The sequence below is a fragment of the Schistocerca serialis genome, chromosome 11 (assembly GCF_023864345.2).
Source record: "Schistocerca serialis cubense isolate TAMUIC-IGC-003099 chromosome 11, iqSchSeri2.2, whole genome shotgun sequence".
NCBI classification, from domain to species: domain Eukaryota; kingdom Metazoa; phylum Arthropoda; class Insecta; order Orthoptera; family Acrididae; genus Schistocerca; species Schistocerca serialis.
The window spans coordinates 118,475,053-118,488,548 of record NC_064648.1 but is presented as its reverse complement, the minus strand read 5'-3'; the positions used below and the strand labels follow the sequence as shown (position 1 = coordinate 118,488,548).

Genomic DNA, 13,496 nt, shown 5'->3' with positions numbered 1-13,496 from the left:
AGCTTCAAAGACATTTAAATTCAAAACATGTTGGCATATTCATGCTATTTTACTTGTTAATATCAGTACCCATGCCATGTAATACTTCACTTTACATGATGTGTTGTAACAGGATACAAGATGTCAATGTCGTATAGCATGACATGCGCCATCATGTCATCAAACACAGCATTTGTCATGTCATGTAACATGACAATGTGTTAAAGTTTAGGATGCACGCAACACCACCTTGGGATATTTCCTATTATAGATGCACCCTCACACACTGATGTTTCCTGTTATGGAGGCATTAGTGTCTAGAAGCGCATAAATTTGTGTGCATTTGTTTTTACACCTCTCACCATACCTATAAGAGCGGGTTGTTCTCTGAGACCTCATTGTGGTGGGAAAGTACGGTTAACTCATAAAAAAGCATGTTTTGATATAAACGTCTGACACTCCCAGATAAGTAGAAAAGCTAGTTCTTTTCTTTTATATCTCTAACTCTGTCCTGGAAATATTAACCTTTTTGCTATAAAAGGAACATTGTTCATTCTGGTTTCCAACTTCTACTTTACCATAACTGTGAAGTTATACTGCAACCTTGGTAACCAATGAGTTTTAGTTGACTGGCAACAACTGATCTGGAATAGGTTTTTTATTATCTTTTGGACCATGTTGCTTGTATGATGGCAACAGATAAAGCTTTCATAAAATGACAGGACGGCCATAATTACAGGTATTTGTCTGCCTTCTTACAAAATTCAAGCGGATTCACTGAAGTATACAACTGAGAAGTCGCATGCCTAAAAATCTCGCAAAAAGTTTTTTTTTTTTTTTTTTTTATTTTTAATGTAAAATCTGAATGAAGGTAGATTTCAGAACATGTGTTTTCAATTTTATTGTAAGAATGCATTTTTTTATTAATTTGGTTCACTTTAAACCGTTTCCATGCATTAAATTCAAGTAAGAACAAATTTTACAGGCTACATTTTGCTCGACTTCAAACCATCGTATCCCTACAACAGATTAAGATTATTGGATGAAAAAAAATTACATTGAGTTTATCCATCTATCCACTATTGTTCAACGTTTAGACGTGCTCTCCTCCTCTGTTACTTTCCAGAATTTGCTTCTGGCTATTGCTCCAGCAGCTTAAGTTCACGCTATCTGCCACACTCCCCATGGGTTGAACCCTTCACCACCTTGGCTTTGTGCACCAGCTCATGCGCATCTTGGACTTCATTTGCTTTCTAAGGATACTACTCCAGATACAATCTATCGCTTTAAGTTTCTCCACCTTCGCATGCAATCTTCACATACAATGAAGTCTCTAAGACTGAGCGTGGTGTTGGGTGTGCTGCGTCATTGGTACCAACCACTTTCGGTATCAGCTTCCATAACACTACTGAATATTTACTGCAGAGCTGTTCGCCCTTCACGCACTACATCCGGCGACACAGGCTTTTTAACTGTGCTGTATGCTTAGAATCTCTCAGTGCCCTTTTATAGCCTCTGTGTGCTGTACACAGTCCACGCTTACTGCAACGGGTCCAGGGAAGCTTCCACTTGCTCACAGTTGAAGAAGGTGCTGCAATGTTCGTGTGGGTTCACCGTCATGTTGGTCTGATGGGAAATGACGCCGCTGACACAGCTGCCGAGGCTGGAGTCTTGCTACCTCGGCCTGCTATCTCTTCCACTCCTTCAGCTGATCTCAGTTGTCTGTCGGCAGATGGTGTCACTTTGGCATCACGACTGGTCTTCTCCTAATGGGAACAAGCTACGGGGAATTGAACCTCTCCCAACAGCTTTGCAACCTCCTGTCGGTCCTCTCGTCGTGAGATCACTTTAGCTATCTTGTATATTGGCCACTGATTTTTGCCATTGCCATTCCAATATATGTTTGCCGTCTGAGTTATCAGCTGTTTTAGTGGTTAACACGCAGGTTGTTTACTGTGCTTTATTTTTAATCCATCGTAGCAATATGGCAAAGACCTTTAATCTTTCGTTCGGAAAGACTGCTGTCTCTGCGGCATATTTTGTGCATCTTCCTCCGAGGGGAAGTCCTCGTTTTTAGCCCTATATCTTTCCATCAATTCGGCACAACATGTATTCGCTTTTAACTTATTTTACTTGTTAGTGTTGTAAGGTTGTGACATTGCTGCTAATGACCTCAGCTTTTTGAGCTCTAAAACAATTGTTGAAAGTTTGAAACAATTCATACAAGTTTGTAACATAGAAGCAGCATGTTTCATAAACACCCCAGAAAAAGCACGTAAAACCCAAATGAAGCAACACTTTTTGAAATGGTTAAAACTTATATTATGCCAGTCTGACACACCAGTGGAACTGATTTGAACCCTCAGTCTCGGTCCACGCCAAAGTTATTTAAGGGCGACTGCTTTTGCATGTGAGGTCCGAATGGTCACATAGAAACGGTGCCACTAGTTGAGCATTGATTTCAGCCTAATTAAAACCTTTTGTACAAGGAATTAATCAATTTGCACAGTTTGAGTGCCAGCTCTGGTGTGTCATTCAAAACTTATTTCACATACTGTAACATAGCTGCAGAAGGCAGATGTTCGAATGGCTACACAAATGTCTGCTGGTCTGCGCTAAAGCAGGAACTTTGTACCCCATGTTCCTAGCTCAAATAGGAACCTAGCAACAAGGACACCACACCCAGGGGGCGGGGAGAGGGGGGGGGGGGGGGGGGAGTTGTGATTTTACGTGCAGTCTTTTGTTAGTCTGCGTACAGCCTCTTCATACATTTTTGTTACAATGCCTCCGTGGGAAGCATTAATGATGTATCCAAACTGGCACACTTTTTGAAGGGACGCAACAAGTTATTTATTGTGGTCGCAAAATTTGCTATATCACCCTCACATTTATTCACTTTTATAGCAATTCTCCACGTAAAGCACGAGCAGAGTAGAATACTCACAGAAGACATTGCGGTCGATGATGTAGGCGTCCGAGATGCCGACCTTCACCGGGTGGTGGTAGTCCGCTATCTCCTCGACGGGCAGCGGCACGTCGCGGTAGACGAAGACGATGTCACCCGAGCGGTGCAGTGTGAGCTGGAAGGAGAAGCCGCCCACCTCGGCACGGTCCTGCAGGTGCACGTTCTCCCACTGAACCGTGAACGCCGTGCCTGCAGAAGCACACACAGTTACCTCACGCTACAACTTCAGACAACACACAGCCATTACATTTTCCTTTGTTCTTTACTTTAAATGAAACCTCTACCTGCAGATAGGTGTACAGGGCACGGCAGAATTAACCATCTTATTTAACGTACATATTCTGGTTTGGAGGAATTTGGCAGGCAGCACCTGAGATGCAAGGAGCCAAACATACATAAATCAATTTACTATACAGCTAGCTGACAAACCTGGCATTGCTCGGCTACTCATTTTGTCTATTTTCTATTAAAATTGAAAACAAAAAATGAACAGTATATGTAGTAAAGTATAGAAAAAAATTTAATTTCCACACATTTATTAAAACACTTGTGAAATTGTGAAACAGTTGCACAAAGAAATATGCATGATGTACAAATGTGTAAGTACAGTATCCACATCAAGAAACATGATCCCAGACAGCTTCTGTATGATGGCCACAACTGCTACACATCTCTAAAACATAGTTTTATAACCATCTCTATGGCAAGACTGACTCCCAGTTTTATAGACTGCTACAGTCTTCACCTAGAGTCATTTACACTTGGCAGTGGAAAGGCGTCAAAAGAGCTGCTGCATGTCAGGGTTTTCCTTAAGTTGACTTGACAGCAGGAGTGTCTTAGTAGTAAAGAATAAGTGTACTAAAACTTCATGCATGATGCAGCATTTTTCCATGCATCTCGACGTTTATGATGCCGTATCTTCTAATGTGTGTGTCACAGAATGATGTAATTGTATAGTATATTCAACAGCATATGCAGATACTGCCTGCAAAATGTGTTGCAAGTAGTGTTAGTAGAAAAGAAGTAATGAATTTAAATGTCGTGCACGATGCGGCAGTTTTTCACAAATTTCATTACGACACGGTGTCTATGATTGTTAGGTGGTTCTTACTCCCACAGCGATTGTTGCTTCACAGTACGTGATGTGCGTACAAAGTTTGGTGGAAACAGTCCAATGGTTTAGGAGGAGATGTGGAAAACAAACAAACAAACACACACACACACACACACACACACACACACACACACACAAACAAACAAGAACACAATTTTTTATAATATGTTTGAATGCCTGTGATAAGGGTCCAGTTGCAATTGGAGACCACTATCAGAGTAGCCAAATGTAACGAAATATCCTAATTTTGCCAAAATCTATATAAAACAGCTCTGTGGCGAAATTGAAGGCTTTGACTGTCATTTCTATGTCAAAAATGATAATTCCTCGATTCCTCAGAAAGCGTCTTATCCTATTCGTACTCTTAGGATGTGTCAAACTGCAATTTCGCCCATTCGATTCAGGACAATCTCAATAGTAGTTCTATCTACCCATATAATCTCTAGCATTTTTGCTCAGCACAAACTTTAAGGAGCTTCTTGTCCCTTCTTGTCTGAACTGCTTATTGTCAATGTTCCACTTCTGTAAAATGCTACACTAAAGACTAATACCTTCAGAAAAAAAATATCCCAATGTCTAAGTTGATATTAGATACTAATAAATTCCTCTTTTTCAGAAATGTTTTTCTCACTATTGCTAATCTGCATCTTAAATCTTCCCAGTTATTGTGCTGACCAAATAGATAAACTCGTCTTACACTTTTAGCAGCTCATCTCTTAATCTAATTCCTCAGTAATGCCCAATTTAATTTGGTTACATTATATTACTTGTGTTTACTTTTGATTACGTTTATCTTATCACAACTTTTCAATACATTACCCATTCCTCTCAACTGCTCTTTCAAGTCCTTTACTGTCGCTGACAGAACTGCAGTGTCATCGACAGACAAGATTTTCCTTTCTGCTCCACAAACTTCCATCCCCTTTCTAAATTTCTCCTCGGTTTCCTTTACAGATTGCTCAATGCAAAGACTAATTAAAACTGGGGCTAGCCTACATCCCTGTCATCCTTTTTAACTACTGGCTCTACTGGCTCCCTTTCATTTTCTTCAACTCCATGGTTTCTCTAGAAGTTAAAAATTATCTTTCACTCCCAGCACATACTTAACAGATGCATAAAAAAACAGTTCTGAACATGCTAGTAAATCACATTTTATGGGTTAGTCTTCTAATATTTGTCAAAAACAACTTTTTGGTGCACAAGTCACTATTTTAACACTTGATTAAAACAAAAAATTGTTAAAACCATAACTAATGCTAAAAAGAAATATTTTATGAGAACAATAACCACACAAATAAAACCTAATGCCATTCACTGCACGATTTGTCAGTCGCTCAATTTTCTGCTCCACTCACACATTTGTGCAGTAACGACAATATACGACCACATTAAAATATCTGCACCCACCATTATCCAAGTACTTCACAAAAGACTGGTCGGAGATGCTGGTGTCAAAGTTGGCCATGAGCGGAGCGACGTACTGCGTCGCAGCCAGCCACGAGTGGATGAAGTCGCCCATGTAGACGAACCCACCTGTCGCCACTGTCACATTGCGCACCGGGTGCCCATAGAATGGGAAGTCGAAGGACAGCTGCACCGTCTGGAAGGCAACCACAGACTGTCACATACAGTCGCTCGGGAACAGAACCTTTACAATCTGCAATAAAACTGATCTTATTAAGTCAGCACTAATTTTTATAATAATTTTTAACACCATATTTACCAAAGTATATGAGGACCCCCATTTTTTCTTAAGAGGGTTGTTGAGAGTAATTCTGACAAATTAAAATTCCAAACTGCTATACTGACAAAGTACAGGCTTGAAAGTTAACACTACTTATTCTAAACCGATGCCATTTATTGACTGTATATGTTTTGATAAGCCAAGGGGAAATAAAACAAACAAAAGGAAATGGTTTACGTTAATTTTTATCTTTACCCTTTTTGCTTAGTAAGCCTGCTGTCAGTGGTATCCCTGTGTTTAATCATCATTATCCTAATAGCGGATATTGAATTTAATTGATGAAAGGAGAAAATATAAAAAAAGCAGCAAATGAAGCAGGCAAAAGGGAATAAGAAACTTCTCAAAAATTAGATCAACAGGGAGTGCAAAATGGCTAAGTAGGGAGAGCTTGAGGACATACGTAAGGACGTAGAAGTATATATCACTAGGGGGTAAGTTAGATGCCGCTTACAGGAAAATTAAGGAGACCTTTGGAGAAAAGAGAATCACCTGTACAAATATCAAGAACTCAGACGGAAAACCAGTTCTAAGCAAAGAAGGAAAAGCAGAAAGGTGGAAGGAGTATGTAGAGGGTCTATACAAGGGTGAGGCCAATATTATGGAAATCAAAAAGGACATAGGTGAAGATGAAATGGGAGATATGATACTGCGTGAAGAGTTTGACAGAGCACTGAAAGACCTGAGTCGAAACAAGGCCCCCGGAGTAGACAATATTCCATTGGAACTACTGACGGCCGTGGGAGAGCCAGTCCTGACAAAACTCTACCATCTGGTGAGCAAGATGTATGAAACAGGTGAAATACCCTCAGATTTCAAGAAGAATATAATAATTCCAATCCCAAAGAAAGCAGGTGTTGACAGATGTGAAAATTACCGAACTATCAGCTTAATAAGTCACAGCTGCAAAATACTAACACGAATTCTTTACAGACGAATGGAAAAACTAGTAGAAGCCAACCTCGGGGAAGATCAGTTTGGATTCCGTAGAAACACTGGAACACGTGAGGCAATACTGACCTTACGACTTATCTTAGAAGAAAGATTAAGGAAAGGCAAACCTACGTTTCTAGCATTTGTAGACTTAGAGAAAGCTTTTGACAATGTTGACTGGAATACTCTCTTTCAAATTCTAAAGGTGGCAGGGGTAAAATACAGGGAGCGAAAGGCTATTTACAATTTGTACAGAAACCAGATGGCAGTTGTAAGAGTCGAGGGACATGAAAGGGAAGCAGTGGTTGGGAAGGGAGTAAGACAGGGTTGTAGCCTCTCCCCGATGTTGTTCAATCTATATATTGAGCAAGCAGTAAAGGAAACAAGAGAACAGTTTGGGGTAGGTATTAAAATCCATGGAGAAGAAATAAAAACTTTGAGGTTCGCCGATGACATTGTAATTCTGTCGAAGACAGCAAAGGACTTGGAAGAGCAGTTGAATGGAATGGACAGTGTCTTGAAAGGAGGATATAAGATGAACATCAACAAAAGCAAAACAAGGATAATGGAATGTACTCGAGTTAAGTCGGGTGATGCTGAGGGAATTAGATTAGGAAATGAGACATTTAAAGTAGTAAAGGAGTTTTGCTATTTGGGGAGCAAAATAACTGATGATGGTCGAAGTAGAGAGGATATAAAATGTTGACTGGCAATGGCAAGGAAAGCGGTTCTGAAGAAGAGAAATTTGTTAACATCCAGTATAGATTTAAGTGTCAGGAAGTCATTTCTGAAAGTATTCGTATGGAGTGTAGCCATGTATGGAAGTGAAACATGGACGATAAATAATTTGGACAAGAAGAGAATAGAAGCTTTCGAAATGTGGTGCTACAGAAGAATGCTGAAGATTAGATGGGTAGATCACATAACTAATGAGGAAGTATTGAATAGGATTGGGGAGAAGAGAAGTTTGTGGCACAACTTGACCAGAAGAAGGGATCGGTTGGTAGGACATGTTCTGAGGCATCAAGGGATCACCAATTTAGTATTGGAGGGCAGCGTGGAGGGTAAAAATCGTAGAGGGAGACCAAGAGATGAATACACTAAGCAGATTCAGAAGGATGTAGGTTGCAGTAGGTACTGGGAGATGAAAAAGCTTGCACAGGATAGAGTAGCATGGAGAGCTGCATCAAACCAGTCTCAGGACTGAAGAGCACAACAACAACAACAACATGATAGTATCAAAAGCAATCAATTTTGGAAGGCAATACAAGAGAAAGGAGTCCCTAACAAATTGACAAGATTGTTTCAAAGGACTCTGTGAAGAACAATATGCGAAGAAAACATCGAGGGCACTTTATCGAAGGCATCTGAAGTAAACCGAGGACTAAGGCAGGGTGATGTGCTCTTCACTATTCTGTTTAATGTCGCCTTTGAGAGAGTAACGCGAAAGACACAAAGCAACAACCCTGGGGGAGCAATGTTTAATAGAGTGGCTCAGGAGCTTGCATACGCGGATGACATTGATTTGTTATCCGGGAGGAAACAGGGCCTGGAATAAAAGCTTGAAAAAAGTAGAAAGATATGGTGCAGAGATGGGGCTGACCATTAATCAGTCAAAGAGCAAGTAATGTTAACATCTAGGAAAAGATACAGTGAAGGAGAAAGTAGCACGACTTTGAATGGAGGAATATATGAACGCTGTCAGAGCTTTAAATATCTCGGGTCACTGAGTATAATGATAAGAGAGACGAAATACATGCGAGGATTGCAGCTGGTAACAGGAGCTACTTTGCACTGGTTGAAGTGTCTACAGCAAGGAGCCTTAGTAGGAATCTGAAGCTGACACTGTATCGTACAGTAGGTAGACCTGTGGTGATGTATGGTTCAAAGAGACCTGGACTATGACACGAAATTATGATGAGTTGTTGCTAAGATAGGAAAGGAAGATACTTAGGAAAATCTATGGGGCAGTGAATGATGGGGGTTTTTGGAGAATCAGAATTAGTAAGGAGATCAGAGAGTTGTACAACAAACCAGATACCACGATAGGAAAAGAGTAATGGACTATGTTTGTTGGGACATGAAGAAAGAATGGTGGAGAACAACACAGTAAAGGAAGTTTTTGAAGGAAAACCTGGTGGACGTTGCATAAGGGGCAGGCCGAGGACCAGATGGCTAGACAATGTGAATGACAACTTGAGAAGGATGGGAGTTAGAAGATGCAGAGCCAAGGCAGACAGCAGAGAAGAGTGGGCAGTGGTTGTCTGGAAGGCTAACGCCCTACAAGGGCTGTAGTGCCAAGGAGTAAGTAAGTAAGTAAGTAACAAAGAGCAGCAATATTTGCTGTTATCAACACCCAAGATCCAAAAATCATCAAAGTTAAAGAAGTGCAAGTCTTAACCACCAGGTGTACCAGTATGAAATTAAGAGTTTTTTTGTGAAAACGAAACAAATTTTGAATTGAAAAGTAAAACCATTTTATTCAAAGTAATGACCATTGCTTTCTATACATTTTGACCACCTTTCTGGCAATTTGTGGACACCACGCCAATGGAAACGTTCATCTTTTGAAGCAAACCAATCAGACACCCAATTTTCGACTTCTTCGTAGGAATCCAAGTGTTCCTCAGGCAATGCGTGTCCCATTGATGAAAACAAATGGTAGTCGGAAGGGGCCAAGTCTGGTGAATGCGGCGGATGGGGTAGCAGCTCCCAGCCAAGTGTACTGATTGTATCCTGAACCAGTTTTGATGTGTGTTCAGGTGCACTGTCATGTAAAAAATTTACTTTGCCACATCTTCTGGCCCACTCTGGTCTTTTTTCGATCAATGCATAGTTCAAATTGATCATTTGTTGTCTGTAGCGATTAGTATTCACAGTTTCACCAGGTTTTAGAAGCTCATGATACATCATCACACCTTTCTGATCCCACCACACACAGAGCAGTGTTTTCTTGCCGAATCGATCTGGTTTTGCAGTCTATGTTGTTGGTTGTCCCGGATTAACCCACAATTTTTTCGGTTTAGGATTCTTAAAATAAATCCATTTTTCATCACCAGTAACAATTCAATGCAAAACTGATTTTCTTTCATGCCTCTGAAGCAAAATTTGACAAATGGTTTTTCGGTTTTCCATCTGTCTTTCATTCAATTCATGTGGCACCCATTTTCCACACTTTTGGATCTTTCCCATAGCTTTCGAACGGTCAGAAATTGTTTGTTGTGCAACATTTAGCATTGCTGCCATTTGCTTCTGACTCAAAGTATCATCTTCATCCAATATTGCTTGCAACTCGGCGTCTTTGAACTTTTTCGGTAGTCTTCCACGTTCTTCATTTCTTACACCAAAATCATTATTTCTGAACCGTTGAAACCATCTTTTGCATGTTGCTCCTGGTAGAGCATAATCACCATATGCCTCGACAAACATTCAATGCGACTCTGCAGCACTTTTTTTTTTTTCAAATGAAAACAAAAAATTAATGCTTTCCGCAAATCATATCTTTCTGGCACAAAATTGGACATTGTTGACAAGATGAAAACATATGATGATGTTTGTTCCATGACTTGATGCATACTAAATATCTTTGACAGATGTCATACCAACATTTCATACCGGTACAACACCTGGTAAATGTCTACAACAGAAGAAAAAGACAGTTGCATTTCAGTGGATTCCATCTCACTGTTACTTCGATGGCAATAAAAATGATTTTCTAGTAAAAAGGACACAAAAATTAAGGGAAAAAAAGGAAACTTCATGAACTGGCACTGAAGACAACACAGTAATTGACTGATTGGAAAAACTAAGATATCATACCTTGCAGTGAAACGCATTATTGACAAACACATTTAATACTCAAAACATTCTAAAAAACGTTTTTGTGAGGGAAGCGTTACAAAAGCCTCATGTACGTGTTGGTAGTGTCCGACGGACCACAAAGAGAAGCAGTGGACATGATTGATTGACTGCTCATCTGTGAAAGATCTCCATCCTGCCATATGCAGAATACAGTCTGTGTTACAAAATTGGTTTGATCACAAACAAAGAACATGTTTATGAGCGTACAAAATTAAGCCACTGTAATTCAGACTTAACACTAAACTGGGAAGCACAAAGCCAAGCAACACTATTCCAAGGGCCAGAAAATTGAAATAATAATACTACTACATATCTGCTGGAATTCTACAAACAGAGCCTGCAAAGTGATGCATCCCCACCTAACGGGCAGTCGCAGTACGGGGCAGAATCAGCCGACGACACCTATTCACGTGATTATGTCGAGGGAAGCCGCCGTCGTACTTACGCTGGCCCGGCGGTGTGACTGCGACAGCATAGGGTTGACGTGCACCTCCTTACGGTTGGCCAACTCCATCCACAGCTTGTGCGCCAGCGCCGCATCCGTCACCGTCGTGCTGTTGTAGTACAGGTGGTGATCCTGCACAAACATCAAGACGAGTTCAGCAGATGCTCCAAACCGACACCCTGCTACACTTAGCCACAACTAACTTCTGTCCAGCATAAAGAAAACAGAAGTCACATATTTGACGGAAACGCGTAATGTAGCTAAATGAGATGGTACAGAACACAGGATGGTGCCATGTATTTTGGAGATATCGTGCAATCCCCCACACTAAATAATATACGTGCAGAAGTTTCATTTGTTACTTTGCTTGCTTTCTGAAGCTATGGAAAGACTTCGAGAAATTAAGTGCAAAAGAAACCGCTGCAATAAATTCATGGAAGGACTGTACCACAAACAGAGTGTATGTTAAACCAAATGTAAACACGCAGCGATAACTTTTCTTAGCAATTTTAATGTAAGAACTTGATTATTTAGACATACTGATTTAAGACAAGTTGCGACAGTCGGTGAAGTTAAAATCAAATCTGTTTTATGAAAGCATGCAAATTTCAACTGTAAGTTTAATTATGCACAATATAAACAATACTTTATTGAAAAAGGAAGAGACCTATATATGTGCTTCATCGATTTAGAAAAGGCATTTGACAATGTGGTTTGGGACAAGCTGGCGACTATTATGAGGGAAAAAGAGAGTGGACTGGAAAACCAGAAGACTTATAAACTCATTGTACCTTAATCAAAAAGTTTCAGTTAATGTGAGAGGAGAAAGTACAAACTGGATCAGACTAGGGAAAGGAGTAAGACAAGGATGCTGTTTATCACCTACTCTTTTCAACCTGTACTTGGAAGATATGATTGACCAATGCTCATTAGATGACAAAGGAGTAGAAATTGGAGGAAGAAGAGTAGGGTGCTTGAGATTTGCTGATGACATGGTCCTTCTAGCCACAGGGGAAAAAGAATTACAGGATTTGGTGGACACCATTGCAACTAACGGAAAAAAAATATGGAATGAAAATTAACACAAATAAAACAAAAGTATTGGCAATAGGAGGAAATAAGGAAATAAAAATTGTGCTGAATGGAGAAACACTAGAACAGGTGCAAAATTTTAAGTATCTTGGAAGCAGGATAGACACCGACTGGAAGTGCACCACAGAAATTAAAACAAGCATAGCAATGGCAAAAGAGGCGTTTTATAAGAAAAGGAGAATCTTCTGCAGCGGTATGGACAGAGAACTCAGAAAGAGACTCATAAAATGTCTTGTATGGAGTATTCTTCTATATGGCGCTGAAACATGGACTATGAGGAAAAAAGACAGAGAAAGGCTGGAGGCTTTTGAGATCTGGACATGGCGGAAGATGGAAGGAATAAGTTGGATAGACAGAGTAAAAAATGAAGAGGTACTGAGAAGAGTGGGAGAGAAAAGGCAGTTACTAGATGTAATAAAGAGAAGAAAAAGAAATTGGATTGGGCATATATTAAGAAAGAATGACGGACTGATAAAAACAGTTTTAGAAGGTTATGTAGAAGGGAAAAGGAAGCGAGGAAGGAAGAGATTCCAGATACTGGATGACATGATGGACGGTACAACATACAGCAGCCTTAAGAAGGAAGCAATGGATCGCAGAAAATGGAGAGGCAAAGGACCTGCTAATATAGCAGATAACTGATGATGATGATAAACAATACATAGAAAAATCTGTAATTGCTGCACATTATTTAAGGATACGTGCTAGTAGCCATGTTTGGCCAGTCTTTAATCAATTTTGTGGGCAGTAAATTGATGTCAGTTTTATCAGTGATGTGATACCATAAAAATGCATTTCATTGCATTTTGACTACATTATTCATTGGTAAACATGTCACAAATTACCTGTCAATATGTAATGACAGAGCCCAGATGATATTTTAAATGGAAGAACTCTAGTAAAACTAAGTGACACACCTCAGAATCTGTGACAATTGACATGTTAAGCAACTGAAATGCAGCAACAAAAGCTGGTCACATTTTAAATGGACTACTACATGAGGGTCAGTTCAAAATCTTCCCATACAGAATTATTTGCCTTGCTGTAAACGTGTACTGTGTAGCTTCTCCAGGTACCTCCCATCTCCAAATCCCAAATAGCTTTTATCAACCACTTGAAAATGACAGCATTCCAGAAGCAACAAAATATGAGGTGAGGTGTATGCAGCCCAATACAAAGGAAAGTGGAATAGTCCCTTTTGCTCTACCACTTAAAATAAATACAATTTTTTCCACCTTCTTATTTCTTTCACATGAACTGAAATGACCTTATGGCATTACTGGCTAGCAAATGCCAATTTGGACTGTGCAACTCCCTGGACTAAATCTTTCTAAAGGCGGGCGAGGGCGAGGGCTTTAACACTATT

The 13,496-nt window shown here is 40.0% G+C and overlaps 1 protein-coding gene across 1 annotated transcript in view; it reads right to left on the bottom strand.

The window, feature by feature from the left end:
- Positions 1 to 13,496, bottom strand: part of LOC126426748 (plexin domain-containing protein 1) — a 421,413-nt gene that overhangs the window by 34,479 nt on the left and 373,438 nt on the right. Inside the window, exons 4-6 of the mRNA XM_050088735.1 lie at positions 11,039 to 11,170; positions 5,466 to 5,658; positions 2,924 to 3,133 (exon numbers count right to left, since the gene is read on the bottom strand). Of these exons, the coding sequence (XP_049944692.1) occupies positions 2,924 to 3,133; positions 5,466 to 5,658; positions 11,039 to 11,170 (535 nt within the window). The remainder of the gene's footprint in view (positions 1 to 2,923; positions 3,134 to 5,465; positions 5,659 to 11,038; positions 11,171 to 13,496) is intronic.